The sequence below is a fragment of the Nannobrachium achirus genome (genome assembly GCF_963921795.1).
Source record: "Nannobrachium achirus genome assembly, contig: SCAFFOLD_238, whole genome shotgun sequence".
NCBI lineage: Eukaryota > Metazoa > Chordata > Actinopteri > Myctophiformes > Myctophidae > Nannobrachium > Nannobrachium achirus.
In genome coordinates, this window is record NW_027664820.1 from 62,548 (window position 1) to 87,039 (window position 24,492).

Sequence of the window (24,492 nt, forward strand, 5' to 3'; positions counted from 1 at the left end):
GGTGGTTCTTACCCTGCTGGGTGGGACGTTCTCTCTGTCAACGGGGGGACTTCGGGGGGCTTCTAGCAGCTGTTCTGTTAGCCAGCTTGGGGAGATGCTACCCCTGTCATCGGAGGGAGATCTTTGGTCCTCGGCCAGTGGCATGAATCTATTAGCCAGCTCCACACTTGGTGTTTGTGGAGATGGACTGTCTTTTTAGCAGTGTTTTTCCCCTTGGCAGTAGTCCATTTATGAAGGGGGGTCGAAGCAGCGCTGTGTCGGGGTAATGCCGGCCAGTCATCTGTGATAGGAGTGCTTTGGGACGGCGTTCTGCCTGTCGTCCGTTCTTTCATCTTTGGCTTTTCACCAAGGGAATTCCAGGCGAGTGGTTTATCCAGTCTTCGGGTTTGTTTTAATTGGAATATTTCCGTTTCAAGCACTGCAATCCTCTGAAGCAGTTTCTGATAAACCCCTGTTGAAATGGTAGGGCCGGCCATCTTGATAGCTAGTTAGCTAGATGCCACGTATCCAGTCACCAAGTGAAAAAAATAGTATATTGCAGTACAGCAAAAAACAATCCCGGAGGTTTTATAAGTATCCAGGATCCATTTGTAGTTTCTCAAAGAAAAAAATAAAAAGAAAACATCAGTATCAGCAGAAGAATGTAAGCATAAGCGAGCGTAAGCGGGAGCAAGCAGCGACACGTCCACACTGTCTGGCAGGAAGCGTACGATGCAATGATTACTGTCACAATATAGAGCTATTTAACACTGTTACTGAACACACACTCTATAGCAATGATTACTGTCACAATATAGAGCTATTTAACACTGTTACTGAACAAACACTCTATAGCAATGATTACTGTCATAATATAGAGCTATTTAACACTGTTACTGAACAAACACTCTATAGCAATGATTACTGTCACAATATAGAGCTATTTAACACTGTTACTGAACAAACACTCTATAGCAATGATTACTGTCACAATATAGAGCTATTTAACACTGTTACTGAACAAACACTCTATAGCTCTATGGGCGGAGCCAAATACTACTGCAACGCTACATCACTGATCACATGACCATAAAAGATCCATCCTCTGCGGACAGCGGAGGTCATGTTAAACAATGTGTATTGTTTATCGTGTTTATGTGTATTTTCAGGCGCTGTGTCTCATCCATTGATCTTTTCAAATGGACCAACAGACGGTGGCGTATCGTTGAGCTGTGATTCTGGCTGCTGGTATCCTGAACCTGAGATGTCTTGGCTGGACGCTGATGGAAACAACATCCCTGCTGAACCCTCGGTGACCTACAGACCTTCTCAACGCTGTTATGAAGTCCAGAACAAGCTGACAGTGAGGACAGCAGGTCATGTGACATGTAGAGTTCACTTAGCTCACATCAACCACACTGCTGTCTCACCACGCCATGACGTCAAAGGTAATGAATCCATTAGAGATTGATTGAAGAATGTATTAGAAGGTTGGAAGGTAGGAAAAAGTGGTTTCATCACAGTACAAATCACTGGTACAAGGTCAACTAAAAGGAGATCCTAGTAAGCTTTTTGGCTTATTTACACAGGGACCACTTTGTGTCAGATATATCAGATATTTACAGTGGAAAAGGAGGATGAGAATATGGGCTTAGTCTATATACAAGTCTCAAGTAGCAGCCGTCTGTATGTGACTTTTCATACCAATTTTGAAGGTCAGAGATTTACACTCCTTTAAGGCTTGCGGTAGGGCATTCCACATGTTAGTGTTATAGCAGGAGAACAAATGTGCGCCTTTTTTTTAGAATCAAATCTGGGTTGAACATGATTAGTGACACATTTATTAGTTATTAGTGACACATTTATGACATCTCAGTAGGGCTGGCGAGCCGTGGTTATGTAACGTGCACAGCAGGGCAGGAATTTCATGGAGGCGTGCCCCTCAAACCAATGGCATGACCTGAGACCACAGTGGCCTTAATGCCCCTCAAACCAATGGCATGACCTGAGACCACAGTGGCCTTAATGCCCCTCAAACCAATGGCATGACCTGAGACCACAGTGGCCTTAATGCCCCTCAAACCAATGGCATGACCTGAGACCACAGTGGCCTTAATGCCCCTCAAACCAATGACATGACCTGAGACCACAGTGGCCTTAATGCCCCTCAAACCAATGGCATGACCTGAGACCACAGTGGCCTTAATGCCCCTCAAACCAATGGCATGACCTGAGACCACAGTGGCCTTAATGCCCCTCAAACCAATGGCATGACCTGAGACCACAGTGGCCTTAATGCCCCTCAAACCAATGGCATGACCTGAGACCACAGTGGCCTTAATGCCCCTCAAACCAATGACATGACCTGAGACCAATGGCCTCAAACCAATGGCATGACCTGAGGCCACAGTGGCCTTAATGCCCCTCAAACCAATGGCATGGCCTGAGACCACAGTGGCCTTAATGCCCCTCAAACCAATGGCATGACCTGAGACCACAGTGGCCTTAATGCCCCTCAAACCTTTAATGCCCCTCAAACCAATGGCATGACCTGAGGCCACAGTGGCCTTAATGCCCCTCAAACCTTTAATGCCCCTCAAACCAATGGCATGACCTGAGGCCACAATGGCCTTAATGCCCCTCAAACCAATGGCATGACCTGAGACCACAGTGGCCTTAATGCCCCTCAAACCAATGGCATGACCTGAGGCCACAGTGGCCTTAATGCCCCTCAAACCAATGGCATGACCTGAGGCCACAGTGGCCTTAATGCCCCTCAAACCTTTAATGCCCCTCAAACCAATGGCATTACCTGAGGCCACAGTGGCCTTAATGCCCCTCAAACCAATGGCATGACCTGAGGCCACAGTGGCCTTAATGCCCCTCAAACCAATGGCATGACCTGAGGCCACAGTGGCCTTAATGCCCCTCAAACCAATGGCAAGACCTGAGGCCACAGTGGCCTTAATGCCCCTCAAACCAATGGCATGACCAGAGGCCACAGTGGCCTTAATGCCCCTCAAACCAATGGCATGACGTGAGGCCGCAGTGGCCTTAATGCCCCTCAAACCAATGGCATGACCTGAGGCCACAGTGAGCTTAATGCCCCTCAAACCTTTAATGCCCCTCAAACCAATGGCATGACCTGAGGCCACAATGGCCTTAATGCCCCTCAAACCAATGGCATGACCTGAGACCACAGTGGCCTTAATGCCCCTCAAACCAATGGCATGACCTGAGGCCACAGTGGCCTTAATGCCCCTCAAACCAATGGCATGACCTGAGGCCACAGTGGCCTTAATGCCCCTCAAACCTTTAATGCCCCTCAAACCAATGGCATGACCTGAGGCCACAGTGGCCTTAATGCCCCTCAAACCAATGGCATGACCTGAGGCCACAGTGGCCTTAATGCCCCTCAAACCAATGGCAAGACCTGAGGCCACAGTGGCCTTAATGCCCCTCAAACCAATGGCATGACCAGAGGCCACAGTGGCCTTAATGCCCCTCAAACCAATGGCATGACCTGAGACCACAGTTGCCTTAATGCCCCTCAAACCAATGGCATGACCTGAGGCCACAGTGGCCTTAATGCCCCTCAAACCAATGGCATGACCTGAGGCCACAGTGGCCTTAATGCCCCTCAAACCAATGTCATGACCTGAGGCCACAGTGGCCTTAATGCCCCTCAAACCAATGGCAAGACCTGAGGCCACAGTGGCCTTAATGCCCCTCAAACCAATGGCATGACCTGAGGCCACAGTGGCCTTAATGCCCCTCAAACCAATGGCATGACCTGAGGCCACAGTGGCCTTAATGCCCCTCAAACCAATGGCATGGCCTGAGACCACAGTGGCCTTAATGCCCCTCAAACCAATGGCATGACCTGAGGCCACAGTGGCCTTAATGCCCCTCAAACCTTTAATGCCCCTCAAACCAATGGCATGACTTGAGGCCACAATGGCCTTAATGCCCCTCAAACCAATGGCATGACCTGAGACCACAGTGGCCTTAATGCCCCTCAAACCAATGGCATGACCTTAGGCCACAGTGGCCTTAATGCCCCTCAAACCAATGGCATGACCTGAGGCCACAGTGGCCTTAATGCCCCTCAAACCTTTAATGCCCCTCAAACCAATGGCATGACCTGAGGCCACAGTGGCCTTAATGCCCCTCAAACCAATGGCATGACCTGAGGCCACAGTGGCCTTAATGCCCCTCAAACCAATGGCATGACCTGAGGCCACAGAGGCCTTAATGCCCCTCAAACCAATGGCATGACCTGAGGCCACAGTGGCCTTAATGCCCCTCAAACCAATGGCAAGACCTGAGGCCACAGTGGCCTTAATGCCCCTCAAACCAATGGCATGACCTGAGACCACAGTGGCCTTAATGCTCTAGCTGACTGTACCACTGTCTCCTCTGTCTCTTCTGGTCAACATTTAGATGCAGTAGACACCAGTGTCTCTTTCTTGTCATGTAGACACCAGTGTCTCTTTCATGTCATGTAGATACCAGTGTCTCTTTCTTGTCATGTAGACACATGTGTCTCTTTCATGTCATGTAGACACCAGTGTCTCTTTCTTGTCATGTAGACACCAGTATCTCTTTCTTCTCATGTAGACACCAGTGTCTCTTTCTTGTCATGCAGACACCAGTGTCTTTTGTTGAGATTCTGAAATCTTAACTCCCCCGAGTCCCCATCTTTAAACCAATCCAGTGACTTTGATTGGTGCAGGGCTGAGCATGGATCAGATTGTAATACCATCATTTATCCATTTCACTGCAGATTAGGTTATCATCCCTAACACTTAAATTCAACAAATTATTTCAATGGACTAACATCTTGTTTTATTTTATTGCCTTCCTGCCCTGGCATTTGGCCTTTGTGCCCTCAAAAAACGACAACACCAAAGGCCAAGTGGCCTTGCCCCGAAAATGACAAAATTCCAGGCCTGGTGCACAGTGTCAGTTTTTTTGTTAATCCCCCAAAAAATATATTTAATTGCGGATGGAAGTTATAAGAGTCCAATTGTGTGATATGAAATGAAAGTTTACCATAATAAACAATTATCAATGTTTAGTATCTGTGAATATTTGTGACTCGTCATAGGGTCTGTATCAATATGTTTATTCTAGGCTAGTCTGCTGGTCTGGTATTGAGGTCGCGTTGGTGGCGGGGATCATGTGTGCATGATAATTAATTATTTCTTGGCTTAAAGCTGGCAGCACACTACCCGACAATCGGGGCATTTAATTACCCTCCCGACAATCGGGCTGCCTGCGACTGAATCGGGACGACTATCTGGCATAATCTTCGTCTAGTGTGAGGGCTCAAAGATCCAATCTGAGCCCAGTCGAGTTGCTCGGAGGACGATCGTAGCTCTTTTCAAAAATGTTTGATACGGTCCGTCCGTCAGGTTGTATCATGATTGGGAGGGGAATTAAAACTCAACGGTAGCGGATTTGTTAAGACGCTATATCAAACACAAACAGCAGAAATAACCGCTACCAGTCACTGCAGTCAGTCACTGCAGTCAGTCACAGACTGCGAACAGCACACATCTCGCTTTGCCCTTGCAAGTCAATAGTACACTAGAGCCCTACAACGTGGCGCGGAGGGACACAGTTTGGTCTTGGAGATCTGTTTGTTCTGTGCGCTACACAGTCATACAATTATTCATAAATCATGCACCATGAGAAGCAGGCGGCACGCAGCACTTGACTAGTTTAGCAGTGGAGAGAGAGGGGGAAAGTCAGAGTTGATGGACAGTGTTGAGTGAGTGGATAACATTAATGTGTCTCCGAGGCCAACGCTAGAGTGGCGAAGTACAATCGAGACAGCAACAAGTGGTGTGCACTCACTGACAAGGTCACTTATTTCTTGGCTGAAGAAATGTTACCATTTCGCACCGTGAGCAGATCTACATGCTCACCTTTGATGTTTTAGATCTGCAATTTCTGATTATTTCCGGCATCGATTCACGGTATCCACCCCAGACACACTGTCACGGTATCGCAGTAATCGATACCGCCCTAGCTCTACATCTAAGGTTTTGTTTATTAAATGATCCCCATTAGAGTACATCTCAGGTGGATCCTTTAATAAACATTAAAGTAAAAATGCTATGTTACTATGTTACAGTACAGTATGTTAATGGAGACCACAGTGTAACATGTAGAACACATGATGTTAATGAGACCAGGCAGGAATCAAACCTGTGACCACAGGACTGTAACCATTTCACCACCACTGTTGATTTGATTGATTTCATTGTATAATGTTTACAGTTGTGTCATGACTCTCTTGGACTTCAGGGCCTTTTAGCATGTCTTGTGTAATTGTACTTGCTGTACTTGTTAATAAAGCATTAAATAATCAATCAATCAATCAATGTCACTGTGTTTCAGAGAGTGACATTCCCACAAAGGGAGGATCAACAGGAGCAGTGATTGCAGTGATTGTTCCACTGATCATCATCTTAGTGGCAGCAGGACTGGGATATTTATACTGGAGGAAGAAGCACCCTGGTGGTGAGTCTTGAACATATTATTTATTTTATTTAACTGTTGCTGAGTGGTCAGTGAGCCTGCCTGGGGAGCCAGAGCTCCTGGTTGTCACACATACGATTCCTGGCCAGGCCAGCTATGTGTCCATGTGTTCCTAAGCAAGACCTTAACCCCTAAATGCTCCCTGAGCGCCACATATGTCTGCTCACTGCTCCTAGTTGTTATAGGATGGGTAAATGACATCACTGCTTCTATAATGTTATAGGATGGGTAAATGACATCACTGCTCCTAGTAGTTATAGGATGGGTAAATGCAGTGCTTAATTTGTCAATGAAAAGGTGGGGGATCCTGGGTTTCGTACATGTGTGTATATATATATGTATATATATGTATATATATATATATATATATATATATATGTGTGTGTGTGTGTGTGTGTGTGTGTGTGTGTGTGTGTGTGTGTGTGTGTGTGTGTGTGTGTGTGTGTGTGTGTGTGTATGTATGTATGTATGTGTATATATATATATATATATATAGTTAACACAATTCTATGACACCATGTATGTGTGTATATACTATAGCTTGTCTTTGTGTCACTGTCAACAATAAAGCACCACAGAAAGAAACTGAACAAAAACGTGAAACTATAAAGTAAAGAAAAATGCTACAGCCAAAAAGGTCTCTATTTGGAAGGATGAATACATAGATGGCCATATATAAACAGCCAGCACTACTGCACAGTGCAATAGAATAATTATCTTATCTGTTTCAACATCAGCGGTAGTGAATCAGTAAAGTGAAAATGTATTTGTAAGAACATTGCACACACAGCCACAACAGTAATATCACTAATATGTCCAGTCCAACCAAAGCAGATTCAGATTCAGTCTAATTAATTGTCCTGTTTAAGGATGTATTTCCTTTTCTTGTTCATGTGTGTTTTGTCCATTACTAACTGAATCCTCTTCATATGCTTGCAAATTCAGACACATGACATCTTTTTCCAGAGATGCTGCAGTCAGTTCTTCTCATGTACTGTAATAAAGTCACCACAAAGGTCTCCCCTCCTGTCTCTCTCAATGGCTTTCCTGTCCTCCAGTCCTCATTTAATGTAGTTTCCCTTCAATGGAGGGGAAATATAATTAGGACTAGAAGTTTTATTTAAAACTAACTGGACGATACTCCGTATTTTACGAGATGGCTTGTAACCACGGCAAGCCGACAATAATATCAATCAATCAATGTCTAATTTTCTGCTGTGAGGATATACATAACATAACAAACGGTGGGTGGAGGAAGATTTCTTAATTCTTACTTGTGTTGTATGTAGACTTATTTCTTTTATTCAGAGCGCAAGACGAGCACAGCTTGAGGGCTGTACATACGTCTCCCAGTCTCCGTCCTCTCCGACCATAGTTTTCGTTGGAAAGTTTCGACTTTCTGACGTGCGTGCAGCTTTCCGAACTCAAATTAGGAGTAATCCTTTTCAGAAGTTGCAAGAGATGTCATTTTGTAGTTGAACTGGACCTTTCCTACGCAAATTTTGGTGGTCTGTGACAGTATAGACTCCCCTTGAGAGTGTAGCTGCTGCGCGCAGCAGTGAAAGCCACGCACGAAAATAATTAATTAAATAATAAGGTGACAGGCTTACGGGCCGGGCCGGGCTCGTTTCTGAAACTCACCAACGGGCTTGGGGCCGGGCCGGGCCTTAATTCCACGGGCCCGGGCCGAGCCGGGCCCCACATTTCAGGCCCGTGCAGGGCTCTAACACACACATACAAATCTATATATATATATTCATATAAGTCTTCCATCTATGTAGTTCTATAATGATAACCATGCGCGCAGGGGGTAGGGGGGGACGGGGGGATTAACACCTCCACTTTTTTGGGTGGGGGGGATATCCCCTCCAGTGTTCAGGAGCTCTTTAAATTTATAAAATCGCTTCATAATTGCCCGATCTATGAGGAATCAATCTGCAGTTTTGCTTTGCTTCATATAGATGCGTGATCGCTGATCGCGATGCGTCATGCCAATTTAGCCAAATAAGAAAAGAAAAAAAGCTCTCGAAGCACTATAGGCTATACATGGCATGTTGACAGCTTTTAAGTCTAAATATGTTTTTTTCGGACACACACATGTACAGTAGGCCTATGTGCTACAGTTCAAGGACATGCAGCAGCCGTCTGGCTGCCATTACCTAGGCGCTGAATTAAGTAATTAAACAGCCCTATTCTTTTACATCTCTGTCATTTTTGGTCTAATTTTACAAATGTAAATTTCTAAATAATAAATGAAATGTATTTATTATTACTGTACTCAATATCAAACTAAATCAGGTGGGATATGTTTTATTTCGTTTAATTAGGCTACTGGTTCCATCAGATTCCCTTTTTTTTTGGAGCTGTGTGGAACACAAGCTCCCTATACGTGGCCGTGTGTGTAGGTATGTGGGTGGGTATGTGGGTGGGTCTGTGGGTCTGTACTGTATGTAGCCTGTATGTAGTAACCCTGGGTGACCAGAGAGGTGCTGTTGAGTCTAGCCTGCCCTGAGCATCAACTGCAATATACGCACACACACACACACACACACACACACACACACACACACACACACACACACAGCTCCACTTCGAACAGAGGTTCGATTTTTTGGCAGGAGGCCGCCGTTCCGTAGCCTATTAATTAATAGGCCACTATGCGTCCATTGTTCACTCAACAAGGCCAGCCTATGTCACACTGACACGCTGGCATGAGATGAGAGAGACAAATAGATATGTGGACGTGACAAAAAAAAGTATTATATTAATATAGCCTTCTCTCTCTCTCTCTCTCTCTCTCTCTTTCTCGCCTTTTTTTCTCTATACGCAAACAATGTCAGTTCTAATAAAACAGATCTTATTGAGTGTGAGATATTTACAAGCATGATATCACTGTGATATGTGAATAAGCATTAGCCCCCCCATCCTCTGGTTTTATGCCAGTTAAATGGAATGACGGACAAGCTTCTGATTGGTGAATGTACCTACAGCGGTCATGCCATCGGTTTCCTCACACGTTTCCATGAAAACACACCCATGAATAATTTTTCACGTGGTGAGCGCACAATTACGATCATCGCAAATCACATAATCAGCTGCTGAGCGTTATTCATGCGTCAAACGCGATCGTCGGCAGTCGGTATCTCCTTAGCACGGGCGTTAATTACCGCCTTCTTAATTGGGCCCTGAGTAGTTCTCATTTCAAGGCGTATTACTGCCCTCTAGAGGCACAGTCCCACCAGTGCAGTGCAGTCAGCTCAGCTCAGCTGTTCTGAATGAGTTTAATTAATGCAACGCGATAGTGACAAGCAGGCAGGCAGTGGCAGAAGGAGACCGTCATTGCAGGTGCTGGACCTGCTGCTGGTGTGTGTAGGCTAGTCTCACATCATTCTCAGTCAAAAAACCAAAAAACGATAACGTCGTTCTTTAAATCAAGCAACAATGTAAGTACCTTTGAACAGATGCATAATGGAAATGCAATTTCGTTTGTCAACACATTTTAAGTTACGTTTCCTCTTGTTACTGTGGGGAGGATACAGTAACAAGAAAAAAAAATGCCTTGAAATCTGCGTAAAACAACTGTGTAATTCAGCTCAAGTGGAGGGGATATGTCCCCCCCTCCTCGGGGCAAAAGTGGGGGGGACATCACCAAAAGTGGGGGGGATACCCCAAAATTTTTCGCGCGCGCTATGCGCGCGCACATACCTCTCAGATGTGTCCCCTTCACTTTTAAAATGCCTCCTGCGCCCCTGATGATAACACATCTATATTTGATAAATATAACTACGTATATATAATGATAACAATGTGAAGTAAATGATTAATGTCTCCACACTGACCAATTAGCTATCGGTGTCTCACATCTCTCTTTTTTTTTTTAAGATTTGTTTTTGGGCTTTTTGCCTTTATTGATAGGACAGTAGACTGACAGGAAATGGGGGAGAGACAGGGAGTGACATGCGGCAAAGGTCGCTCAGATCGGGAATCGAACCGGCGACGCCGACAGGCATTGATGCCGAAATGGCAATGCCTATATGGTGTGCGCCTGGTCCACTAGGCATCCAGGCGCCCCGGTGTCTCACATCTCTACTTGTACAGGACATGTAGTAAATGTGTATATATGTGACTGAGTGTGACACTGGGGCAGTCATTTCAGAAGCCACTACTTTAGACCACAGCTGAAATTACTTTTCTTTTTTTTCACTAAAATGTGATAAAGCCACAAATGCATTTCATAAATATCAGGCTACATTTCACTTAAACGCCAGAGCTTAAAGGGATAAGGGATTTTGGCCTGTTGCAGGAATATATTGTATGCGTGTGCCTACCAGTATTTTTCAGTTCAAAATCTGGTGATTTGGTCCTGGTGGACACCAACATTTGGCAACTGCTAGGCCAAATAAAAGAATATATGAGATTTTAAATATTTTTCCATTTCTGTTAACATGTCTGTAAGAGACACTTGTCGCCCTACGGAATCTGCTTTAAATAAAAAAGGCAGCTCAACTCCCGGCTCTGCATGTAAATAAGACTTTTTTTAATTTATGTGAGAGATCATGAAGGTCATTGCAGGTTAGAAATTTATTTAGAACTTGAATATCTCAAAAGTAATATTTCAGCATGGCATCATTCTATAAGCCATATCTTCAAAACTGTTGGGTCAATGATGATGTGAATATGATTCCCAGCTTTCAAGTGAAATGAAAAAATCAAAATGAAAAAAATAATAATAATAATTCAATGACTAGCCGTCAGCCGCGCTGGGACACATATATACAGTACAGTATACATGTAGCGCTTGTAAGAGCATTACATAACATGATGTGTATTATATCTTTCTCCTCTGTAGATGTGGAATGGGCTTTGGGTGATGCAGGTAAGATCCATGATGTGTTTAGATGATGTACTGAGTTTACTGCATCTGTCACTTTATTCTGGTTAAATAAAATAAACTATGACACATCATCCCAGCAGAAGGATATAGCTGACCTGTTCTGACATCACCCCATCTGGCCTTACTAATTAGCATAAATGTTAAGGTGGTTGCACACTGCATTGCGTGTTTTCGTTGCGTTTTGGAAATCCGAAAGCCGTAGGCCAGGGAGAGAGAGAAAAGAGAGAGAGAGCAGGGCACGTCCGTGGCGACACTGCGGAAATCAGAAAAAAATCAACCCTGGTCCGAAAATAAATACGAAACGGGCGGCAGTGTGCAAACGTGATTGACATAACGTGAGCCATTATGTTTTCTTGAAATGTAAACAAAAATGGCCGCCATGTTTGAAAGATGGGGTTGCTATGGGGGTTAAACATGCAATTTTGCGATTGCTATCATGCCTACTAAATTTTTTTCTTCTTTTTTTTCTTTTTTTTTCAAAAACGGTAAATTCTCTGGATTATCGGGGCAGGCAGAGAGGGACATTAGCATATCTCGGGACTATCTGGCCTAGCAGTGAATGAGTTGTTAAGCCCATATCTGGGAATGCCCATATATGGATATACTGTGTCAGTCTCGTGGGCTATGACGTCAAACATCTATGATGTCAGACATTAGATATCTCCATATTTGGGAGAATATGGCCACATTTTGGCCACATGTTGTCCAACTTAACCAACCAACCAGGTCTGTTCATTTTTATGGTCAAAGTTGATCCCATGCCAAAGCGCCAGCTCTTGCTCAGCAGTCTGCTGTCACCCAGGCAGATGCATGCGCATGACCTTGCACTTTAGGGCAAAGTCGCTTCTTAGTCTTAGGGCTTCTTACTGGTTAAATATATCCACGAGTTTCCTACGCCCCATAGTGCATCGCGCAAACGTTTGCATCGATCTTCCGGCGCCGATTTACAAGCTCTCAACGGGTTGCATCTGCGACGCGACGTGAGCTTGTATGTCTGCTGTTAAACCCGGAAGTTTGGTCCGGATAGTCTCCAGTAAACTCCCGCGGAAACTTGTGGATACTATTTTCATTTGCTCTATGCCTTAAGCAACAATTTAATTAAATGTATTATTGATGAAGCGTTACCACACATACTGTAAGCTCCAGTCAACAGTTTAGATTAAGTGCAGATCAACACATGGTTTTACTCTGATGTGTTTCAGAGATGAATCAATTGGTGCCAGTGGTGAATCCAGCAGACCAACCTATGACGTATTCAGGTCAGTCTTCTGTTTTATTATGACTGTTGATTCTGAGGTATCTTCTGTTTTATTTATCTAGTATTGAAGTCAAAACATACAAAATTAAAGTGTATTTAATAAAGTCAAAGGCTTCAAACTTCTCAATCCAATGGAGGCAACAAAGGTACAACTTAACTTTGTCTAAAGCTTCTCAAGCGGATGAATACAAATGTCCTCCTAGTAATCAAACTTCAGGTCTTTTCTTCAAAAGGGTGGAGCTGTAAGGGAGGTAGACAGAGGGAAGACACCAAGAATGAAATCAGGCCAGAAGAGCATCAGGCGCTCAACCTAAAGATCTGTTGACCTGGTGAACTAGACTGCACTCTGTCCAGGAGCCAACTTACACCGTGGCCCCATAGGCATTAGTGACCATATATGGAGCCACAGCACCCTGTTGCTATACTAGGCTATTTAAGCAGAGACGTTGTGGACGACGGCTACGGCGACCGGAAATGAATCGGTGCTCGATGTATAAACCTCGCTGCCGTAGCAGTCAGTTCTACTACGGCAGAAGGCACCTCTTCACGTATCGCTCACAACGTCGAGATCAGCTGATTGATTTTAGCCTGATCTCAGACTCAGCTCACGGAGTAGTCTGAAACTGTGCCCTATTGTGGGCGATTTCTGGATGGGAGGGGGTGGGAGGTTACCTGACTTTCGCCAGATGGTGGCAGCATTGCGTTGCATTGCTTTACCATCTGGGCTCGGTCCGCCAGCGTTGATAACACTCGTAAAGTCCCGGGCCGGACCAATCAGCGGCAGCTATGGGCGGGCTCTGAGCGGCTCTGAGCCAATAGAGTGACGTTGCCTGAGTGCATGACGTTGCCTGTCTGCAACGTCATGCAGACAGGCCAATATGAGTGGTTGGAGTTGGCACTCCCAGACTGTGATAGAAACGGCCACATCCAATCACCTGCTACAGAAATTCAAAAAATGGCCCGCCCCTTACATAGAGTCTGGCCGAGAGATCCCAGATGTAAGGCAGAGCGTTACGCACTGCTGCAACTATCTGGCGAAAGTCAGGTTAGGTGGGAGGTGCTTTGATTTGATTTTTTATGTTCGACACGTGCGGCATAGACACGCGTCACCATGGGAACCACAGCTGTCAGGGGAAGGGGTGGGACCTAGCCTAGCGGGCCAGCCTCTATCACACACTTCGTTTTACCACCACCAGGCGGTGGTGTTGTGCGGTATGGTTCCGTCGCCGCCGGCTGTTTGCTTAACGGATTGGACTGCAACGGCGATTACGTCATAGCAGCCGTAGTCCCGCTTCACGTTGCCGTAGTTACATTTCTTAAATTTCCTACTATCTGTTATACCTGACAGTTGCTATTACATAACACGCTTCATCAAATTATAATTGTTCTTTCTCTTTCTACATTCATCAGATCTCATAAGAAATGATGAAGAAATTAAAATTGTGCTGGTGGGGAAGACTGGAGCTGGAAAGAGTTCCAGTGGAAACGCCATTCTGGGACGCACAGCATTTACATTCAAGTTTTCACCCGAATCAGTGACAAAGACCTGTAATATGGCCAGTGGTGAAGTGGATGGCAGAAGGGTTTCTGTTATTGACACTCCAGGCCTGTTTGACACTGGGATCAGTAATGATAAAACCTTTCAAGAGGTCAAAAACTGTATTTCTCTTGCTGCTCCTGGTCCTCATGTGTTCCTGGCTGTGATCGGACTGGGGAGATTCACAGACGAGGAGAGGAACGTTGTGGCAAAGATCCAGAAAGAATTTGGACGAAGTTCAGATAAATACACCATGATTCTCTTCACTCGTGGTGACCAGCTTGAAGGTCGAACAATTGAAGAGTTTTTTGATGAATCTCCAAAACTAAAAAAATTAATCAGCAAATATAGTGATGTTTATCATGTATTTAACAACACAAGTAAGGATCGCTCTCAGGTCACTGAGCTGCTGGAGAAAATCAAGCAGATGGTGGAGAAGAACGGTGGAAGCCACTACACCAACCAGATGTTCCAAGAAGAAGCAAGGAGACAAGGTGAGAGAAACCAGTTATTCCTCTTTAAGGGCTCGTACACACTGCATGACATTTTGCTACGATTATGCTGTCACTGACCATTTTGGTGTTCGCAGACAAAACCTCCGATCTGCCGCAAGATCAGGCTTTGCTCGCCGAGGTTTTGCTCGTTGTGTGTGAAAGGCACTGCGAAATGATGCCTTCCCGAGCGTTTCTAGATATCTAGCAGCTTTGATATTTGGCTCTGTCACAGCGCCACCCAGAGAAGATCCATGTTACAGCCAGTGAGATCACTGGACAGAAAGTATGTCTGTCTGTATCTGTAAATGGATAGTATCGATGTATTTATGATATCCAATGGATATCATGAATATACAGTAGACCTTTATTCCGAGGGTAAATTCAGGTGTCTTATTGGTAGAACTATTGCTGTTTCATAATATAAATGCTGTTTCATAGTAATATAAAACATCTCACATCAAAATTTCATAAAACCTTGCAGCAGCAATGCAGGTGTTATTATGAAAACATTGAACACGTGCGCTCTCTCGATGTGTGTGCGTGCGTGCGTGCGTGCACTTGCAGAGAGAGACGGAAAATTATTAGCACCCTGATCGCAGGGCTTCTGCTCTGCACCAGAGCAGGGAGAGGAGAGGCTAGAAAGGGAGGGGAGGGAGGGGTCGGTTTGACAAGTAAGGGTGCCTGTGAGGTCAAAACAGCGGTGTGGTTGGTCTCAGGACGTTGTGTAAACACAATCCAATAAAAAAATACTAACTTTGAAGCTGAAGAAATAACCGCACTAGTATAAAGTCTATCTACTCTGTTAGTTATGAGAGGGCCCGCAAAATCTAGCAACAGGGGCAGCCGAAATCTAGCAACAGGGGCAGCTATGAAAAAAATGGAATAAAGCAGGTATAAAGGGGTATGATAAAAGGCAGATTTAACCCTATATGTGTTTTGGTCTGGATGACTCCTTTAGGGAAGGTGATATTTAGCTGATGACAAGCTCACAATGTGACATGTGAGCTTGTAGACCAGCTATTTTTGTTATTTGTCGTACAGAGTGGTTAAAGCAATGGTAATAAATACATTATATCGTATAATATCAAATTGTCTGTTTCAGAGCTGGAAAGATGATTTTACTCTAATATGAATTCATGTTTCAGAGCTGAAGACATTGATGGATTCATTGAACCCGACTGCAGCATCTTCAGGTGAGTCCTTTGTTTAATGAATTAACTGATATTGAGACAGACTTACAATAAACTTGACTGGCCCACACCCAACCCACGTTGATATTGTGATGGTATTGTGTAGTTTTGTTGCTGTTGTGTTGATGTGATGGGATTGTGTATTTGTGTTGGTCTGTTGATGTGTGTAGTTGTGGAGCGTCGTCCAGGGCGTTTTAGGGAAGGGAGAAGAGTCTGGGACGCGTGGAGCGTCGTCCAGGGTGTTTTAGGGAAGGGAGAAGAGTCTGGGACGCGTGGAGCGTCGTCCAGGGTGTTTTAGAGAAGGGAGAAGAGTCTGGGACGCGTGGAGCGTCGTCCAGGGCGTTTTTTGGGGGAAGCTAGAAGAATCTAGGATGTGTCAGACATTTAATAATTCTTACATGTTTTCGTTTTGTTATATATTTCATATCATCACATGATGACCCAACAACATCTTTCCTGAAACAGATGAAGAAAAAGGTGAGTTTTTCTGTCCTGACAGTTCAATACTAGAGGTAACGTTGAATGCATTAAAGTACATAAATGAATCCCTAGAGGTAACCAGTGAGTAGGTTGTTGGCTGCTGCTACCTTTGGTTTACCAGGATGTACATCCTCTATATATTGTTCCAAACTCATAAATGTACCAGTTGTTACACTAGTATTAATATGTGGATGTAGAGATGCAGGAGCTTTATTTTCTGTGATGTATTTATCTCAACCACTCTTCTTTTTCTCTTCCTAACAGAACACTTTGTGATGCAGCACAAGGACCAGTTGGTTCAACTGGTTCCACCTTCCTCAGTCATGTCTCTAGTAGACAGTCTAGGAGACAGAGTCTCTACTGAGCTCAAAGCTGAGATCCAAGCTGCAGTGACGAGTGAGGACCAAATGAAGACCCTGTACACATCACTGCTAGAACCAGGAGGAACATCTGTTAGAGCAGCCTTTTACCGTGCTCTGAAACACCTCCTCTCTGAGACACCTGGTAAGATCCACATCTATACTATAATTTTGCGAATGTCTGAGTGTCTGTCACAGCGTTTCTCCTCAGTGGCTGGAGCAATTGATCTGAAATCGCATCACCATTAGCATATGAACACACCTGACATAACTGTGAAGCCTGTTTGTCACTTTCACAAATCATATGCTGTATTAGCATTTTTATGGTTTATCTACTATCTATTCTGCATCTAGCATGAGGCACATCTATTCTGCATCTAGCATGAGGCAACATGTTTAACCAGCTGTGTGTGTGTGTGTGTGTGTGTGTGTGTGTGTGTGTGTGTGTGTGTGTGTGTGTGTGTGTGTGTGTGTGTGTGTGTGTGTGTGTGTGTGTGTGTGTGTGTGTGTGTGTGTGTGTGCAGGCAGGCAGGCAGGCGGGTGTGTGTGCAGGCGGGGGGGCGGGCGGGCTGGGGGGGGGGGGGGGGGGGGGGACAGTATCTCTGTAGCCATTAAACGAAACAGGTTTCTTACATTGATGCTCCTACATCATGCAAGCACCAGTTAAAGTTACTTTCCATCCCTCATATACTGTGTGCACAGTGCACAGTGCACATCCCATAACCCACACACTGCACCTCATTTTGGAGCTCATATCTTTGAACGGGTAAGGGCTAGTTATTACTAAAGGACTTATTAAAACATTTTATTTACTGGTATTTATTTTTCCAAAAATCATCACTTTGATTTAAAAGAAAAAACACAACTAGAAAGGTGCAATTCTAACCATAGCATTGAACCTAAACCCATAGCACTTTTACTGTAGCTCTCGCCTACCCTCAATGACCATACATGAAAGCTACTGATTAGGTGCGTGGTCTACCTACCATATTGTTTTCTAGATTGATATTCCTATCCATTTGTTATATTGTTGTTCATGTATTGACATATTATCTTGCTTATTGTATTATTATTGCTTATTGACCGAATTCACGTTACGCAACTTCCTGGTGCAAACGTCACGGTTGAAGGGGAAAACCGTGTTAACTCCCATAGAGTTAACACAGAAATCGCTAATTTAATGCAATTTCCGAATAGTAAAGTATAAAATACGGCTAGCATGAACAAGAACACAAGATAGTAGAAGGCACAAAGCGTTATAATTTACTTTACCGTTCAAAATAATGATTTGTTGGCTTTAAGTCCAGCCATTTCTGTGTTAGTTTACCCTTCAAAGCTGACGTCAGCACCAGGAAGTTGCTGAGAAATTTGCTGAGTGGGCGGGCCGTGAATAGGGTCTATTACGTGCTTATTGTAAATCGCTCTGGATTAAGAGCGTCTGCCTAAACTGTAATCCTGGGGAAATAGCAAGTGTGGTTGTCCTGACGCGAGTCACAAGGAATCCACTGGGAAATGTATTCCGTCTTATCATCTTTCATGCCCATATACGGATATCTCTGTATCTGTCAGTCCTTGTCCCTATTTCAGCGGTGCTTGACCCTTTTATGACCATATTTGGAGATCCCTGATATAATGAATATCGAGTCCATATCTTGGAATGCCCTTATATGGACATACTGTGTCAGTCTATGACGTGATGTCAGTCATCTCCATATTTGGGAAAAGTGAAATGTTTGCAAATTCCCATTCAAGTCAATGGAGAAAATTACTTAATGAATAAATTAATACTAGTAAGACACCTCAGGGTGACATGCAACACGCCAATTCTTGGCCATCTGGCCAGTGATGTACGGTATATGGGACCAGTTACTCACTATATGGAGACCCCTGCATGATAGTCAACAATGGTATGTCAAAACATGCCCATATATGGACATTACCAAATATGGGCATTCACAGATATGTCCTTAATATATTGATAACATAATATCTTTAATAATGTCCTTAATGTTTTCGGCCTGGGATTGATGACATCAGAAATCTCCATATATGGGCATAAAAGGGATTTTGTTTCTGGGAATGACCACATATTTTATTTTATTTTATCCTTTATTAATAGTAATATGTATCCATATACATACAATATATTTTATGCCCATACATGGAGATCCCTATCTGAACAATCCACACAGATATGGGCCATGCCCTTGCCATCTGGCCAGTGATCACCTGTGATGTCACAGTGACAGTATGAATATCCAGGGTTTGATCTTTGATGAGGAGATGTCATGTGACATCACTTCCTGTACGGAAGGAAGGACAAGCTACGACATTTCTCATGGCATACTGTGACCTTCGGTCGCAATAAATGAAACTATATAATTATTCTAATAATGTATTTTCCTTTTGTTATTTTTCATATAACCACATAACAGAACATCAGCTGACCCAGGTAAGAGTTGCTTGTCACAGTGTAACACTCAGTCTAGTGGACAGTGTGTTTATGGTTTCATGTTGAAAATCACTACTTAAGCTAATACCATATAAGACATAAGTTTGTTCAATAGCACTAAAGTATAAAATGACTGTGTTCAACAGGATGATGATGACTTGACATCAGAAGAAAAAGGTGAGCTTTTCTGTCCTGACAGTTCAATACTAGAGGTAACATTGAATGCATTAAAGTACATAAATGAATCCCTAGAGGTAACCAGTGAGTAGGTTGTTGGCTGCTGCTACCTTTGGTTTACCAGGATGTACATCCTCTATATCTTGTTCCAAACTCATAAATGTACCAGTTGTTACACTAGTATTAATGTGTGGATGTAGAGATGCAGCAGCTTTATTTTCTGTGATGTATTTATCTCAACCACTCTTCTTTTTCTCTTCCTAACAGAACACTTTGTGACGCAGCACAAGGACCAGTTGGTTCAACTGGTTCCACCTTCCACAGTCATGTCTCTAGTAGACAGTCTAGGAGACCAAGTTTATCCTGAACTCTATGCTGAGATCCAAGCTGCAGAGAGGAGCGAGGACCAAATGAAGATCCTGTACACATCACTGCTAGAACCAGGAGGATCTGTTAGAGCAGCCTTTTACAATGCTCTGAAACAACACCAGCCCCACCTGTTGGAGACACTTGGTAAGATCCACATGTATTACTACATGTATTTTTTATTGATATTCATTCATTTTTTTCTTCCCTTTTTAATATGTATCCCTTTAATTTAAAAGAAAAAACACAATAACCTATAATTTGTAGTAGCATTCATAAACATTTGTGAGACTTCAAAGGATAAAATAGCTTTTAAATAATGGAATTCTGGAATACTTTGTGTGTGTGTGTGTGTGTGTGTGTGTGTGTGTGTGTGTGTGTGTGTGTGTGTGTGTGTGTGTGTGTGTGTGTGTGTGTGTGTGTGGGGGGGGGGGGGACTCCAATTATAATTTAAGCAAGTTATGCTGAAAAAGAAAAAAAGAATCCTTACAGGTACTTTAGTGTAGGGCTGCAACTAACGATTAATTTCATAATCGATTAATCTGACAATTATTTAAACTATTAATTGATTAATCGGATAATGGCACTTTTTTCCAATTACCTTTACAATGTAGCTTGAAGTTATTAGGCATTTTCTATCCAACAATAAATACAATTAAAAATAATTATTCCTTCTGAAATAATATTATTTACAGCTTTCTTGACTGTACATAACTGTACCTTTACATTTGATTAAAAAAAGGAAAGACATTTGTCAAGCTAAATTGTAACATAGCCTATTTCTAACTAAAATATTGTATTTGTTATTATTCATTCACATATTTTATTTTAAAATCACATTCTAGGCCAGTGTCTTGCTCAAAGTGGATTCTACTGGTGTAGATGTATTGTACTGGCTTTAATGTGCAGAAATGCAAAGTCTGATTTTTATTTACTGTTGTAGTGTTTCCGCCCCAGAACGGATCAGCAAAGAGAATTGGTCCCATCCTAGCGTTCGTGTTTTTAACTTTCTATTGCGTAAATAGAGCACATAAGACTATTAATAAGACTGGACCTAACCAGTACTGGACACTGTGGACAGAAAAAGTAATCCAGGTTTTCCGCAGTGGAACGTTTGGTAAAGAGAAGTGAATTAAAATCGAAAGCCAAGACAACTCAGTCTGGAACCTCACAAGCTAAGTAGCTAACTAACATGCTAATCAACACTCCGATGTGCTTTCTCTTATGTTCGTTCATTGATTGTACTCCTGCTCCCGTACAAAGTCTGCCTTGCAATGTTTGCAAGTAACAATTTGTTTTGCTAACAGTGAAATGCTCCCAGCTTTTAGACATTTTAGAACGTCAACGTTCGTTCGCGAGCCAGTACTGGTCTGGACACTGCCATTGTTCGATGCTGTTGTGATGTCGTGTGCATGCGCAGTTCACCCACTAGCCTGCGGGAAGAGAGCTGGCTTATCTCCTCCTCTTCTCCCCCTTATAGTTTAGCAGCCGTAAGCTACATTTAATGTCCCAAAACACCCGCGATTTGTTGCTAAGACAAGCTCAAAACCAACATTAAAAAAACATTTGCGTGTTTACCTGAAGGGGCAGTTCAAAGTGAGGATAAGACAGATTTTGAAGAGTGTTACACAAATCTCAACATCGTACAGGTGGATGACACAAAGATTTGCAGCGAACTTGAGGTCACACAGAAGAAAGCAGGGCAGGAGATGCAACTCGGTGAAATCTTTAATCACCCTTCTGATCAAAACAAAACCATAAGAACAGTGATGTCCATTGGCAATGCAGGGATTAGCAAAACCTTTCTCGTAAACAAATTTGTTCATGACTGGCCAAGGGAAAAGGATCAACTTCCCCCATCTCACATTTGTGTTCCAATTCTGCCAACTCATCTTGCTGTAGGGGAAAGAGTTTAGTTTGGCTTAGCCAATTCTCAAATGCAACGACTCTTAATTACATTGTGTTGTGAGCTTGTAAATCTGATATTTTCTGTTTTCAAAACATCTTAGGGAATAAAAGTATTTGTTTAATTATAACTACATTTTAAATTGGGGGTATTGAAAAGTTTTGAGTACAACTGGTCTAGAACAGCTCTGACAGCTAGCTACAGTCTTTATATAGATTGTTTCATAAGGCGCGCAATCAACAACACCTACTGTACAACAGTGCAGGGTTTCCTGCAGCACTTTACAGGCCAGGCGCCCCGCCTGGCCAGAAAACCCCCCCGCCCCCCCAAGGGTATATAAAAAAAAAATGTTTTTTTTTCTTTTTTTTTTTCTTTTTTTTTCAAAAAACTGTTTTTTTTTCAAAAAAACTTTTTGGACCTCCAACAATGTACTAGGCATGATCGCGATCGCGAAATTGCATGTTTAACCCCCATACCAACCCTATCTTTCAAACATGGCAGCCATGTTTGTTTACATTTGAAGAAAACATAAGGGCTGGTATCTCCTGAATGCCTGAACGGATTTCCAAGCGGATTTTTTTTTGAAAGCTGTGAAAAGCGTGTACATGCATAGTGCATCATCTGTGCACGAATTCGCACACCAGCGTGCACACTATTTTTTTAACCCTTTGGTGGCGAACCGGCAATATAAGTTATTCAATGTTGAATAAATGTGGATGATAGCATGTAGTTGTGTTTTCCGTCATCATGGGCACATTCATGTGTTTTTTATAGGGCAAAAATAAGAATTAAGATTAAGTGAATTAATTACTCGAATTAATTAATTAATTATCAAAAATTTAAGACTTTTCCTGCAGGAAACCCTGAACAGCAATACTTGGAAAGAGATAATGCACATTTTAGAGGGAAATAGTATTGACTATTGCCCTCAATGACTTGACTGTATCATCCACTACAGCATATTATTGTTAGGCCTACAGTGTGTAGGGCAAACCTTCAACCTTATATTCCCATTGAGCAATATTTACTTAGAAATAGAATGTAAACTTTAAAACTCTCATCTAGCGTGTCATAGCTTTTATGTATTAATGTTGTTTCTAATCATCCAGCAACTCAGGTGTTCCATACACAAGCCATAATGTTAGATTAGGCTTTATAAAACATCTGTACTCTCATTTTGTACATTCATTGGAGCCATCTCCACCATTCCTATTTCCTTGAAAATATACTTATTTTCACCTAGAAGTACTTCATGTCCACATCTAAAAGTGTTGTGCGTATTAGGCAGGCTATTCAAAAACACAGGACTGAATCCTGCAACCACAAACGATGGCAAAACTTGAGTAAAACTGTCAGGCCAGTGCTTGGCTTCGGTATTATTTAGTACATCACCCAGATGAAAACAATCTGTAATGTGCAGGAACTTTATAAATAAAAGATCCATAAGTAAGTAAGTAATCATTCTTACATTTGTTTTCTTTTTGTTATATTTCATATCACCACATGATGACTGTAAAGTAGGGGTTGGTTTCTAAGGTGTAGGGCTAGTACGGAGTTTCTAACACTGCCATGGAGCTTCGGTAAGAAAGCCATTGTAGAGAAGGTATTTCCATTTGTCATGGTTTTTATTCTATAAAGACAGAAAATATAATACATTAGATAAGATATACAATTATATAATACATTAGATTATACAATTATATAATACAATTCAATATAATAATATAATATACAAACATTACTAGTTCAATGATTACTGCATTGACACAATTCATCGATATAAATCTAGCAATTACAATAACCAATGAATACAACATCATGAATACAACGGTCATTATAGCAAATAGCAATAAACAAGGCAACATGATTAAAACAACTACAAGGCAAAACAAGGCAAAACATCAATAGCAACAAACTCACATCATTGACGCATGACTAGGCTTGGCCAGACAGACAGGGCTCTGAGGGTGTTTTCTCTTGGGCTGCTGACAACCGAGTGAGTGCACAAGGCAGTTTATATAGTCAGTCACTGATTGCGTTTGAGGGGGAGCAGGTGTGGCAGGTGGAGCAGTCCATGATGGGCCAGGGCCAGGGGGGTGGGGTTGCTGTGCAATGTGACTTTTCTACAGCCGCCCCAAATACGTAGTATTTTCACCTGAAAAAAGTCACTGGCTATAGGGCCGCCCCATGAAGAAGGAATGGGTGCTGGGGGAGGCTCAGGTGGTGGCAGACGAGGGGGCCCAGGTGCTGGGGGAGGCTCAGGTGGTGGCTGTGGGGGCTGCTGCTGGAGGGCTGTTGCTGGGGGGCCGGCAGGTAGAACTGTTGCTGGGGGGCCGGCAGGTAGGACTGAAGGTGAAGCCAGGGGCGCCAGAGGAGGCGGGGTCAGAGGCGATGCCCGGGCTGAAGGTGGAGACCAGGACTGCAGGGGAGGTGGAGCTCTGGGCACCGGAGATGGAGAAACAGGAGGTGGAGCCCGGGGTGCCGGAGGCGAGGCGACAGGAAGTGGAGCCCGGGGCACCCGAGACGAGGCGACAGGAGGAGGAGGCGGAGTCTTGGGCGCAGGAACCTTTGTAGGAGGCGGAGTCCTGGGCACAGGAGCCTGAGGAGGAGGGAGAGTCTTGGGCACAGGAGCCTGACGAGGAGGCGGAGTCTTGGGCACAGGAGCCTGACAAGGAGGCGGAGTCTTGGGCACAGGAGCCTGACGAGGAGGCGGAGTCTTGGGCACAGGAGCCTGACGAGGAGGCGGAGTCTTGGGCACAGGAGCCTTTGTAGGAGGCGGAATCTTGGGCGCAGGAGCCTTTGTAGGAGGCGGAGTCTTGGGCACAGGAGCCTGAGGAGGAGGGAGAGTCTT

The 24,492-nt window shown here is 43.6% G+C and overlaps 1 protein-coding gene across 1 annotated transcript; it reads left to right on the forward strand.

The window, feature by feature from the left end:
• Nucleotides 1-6,487: 6,487 nt before the first annotated feature.
• LOC308280781 (GTPase IMAP family member 9-like) lies at nt 6,488-24,215 on the forward strand (the record flags this gene model as incomplete). The annotated part of the gene is made up of 7 exons (XM_080755098.1): nt 6,488-6,510; nt 11,378-11,404; nt 12,625-12,681; nt 14,091-14,711; nt 16,646-16,885; nt 19,637-19,821; nt 23,982-24,215. Exons 3-7 carry the CDS (start codon nt 12,627-12,629, stop codon nt 24,213-24,215), a joined length of 1,335 nt encoding a protein of 444 aa, XP_080611224.1. The 5' UTR covers nt 6,488-6,510; nt 11,378-11,404; nt 12,625-12,626.
• Nucleotides 24,216-24,492: the final 277 nt, after the last annotated feature.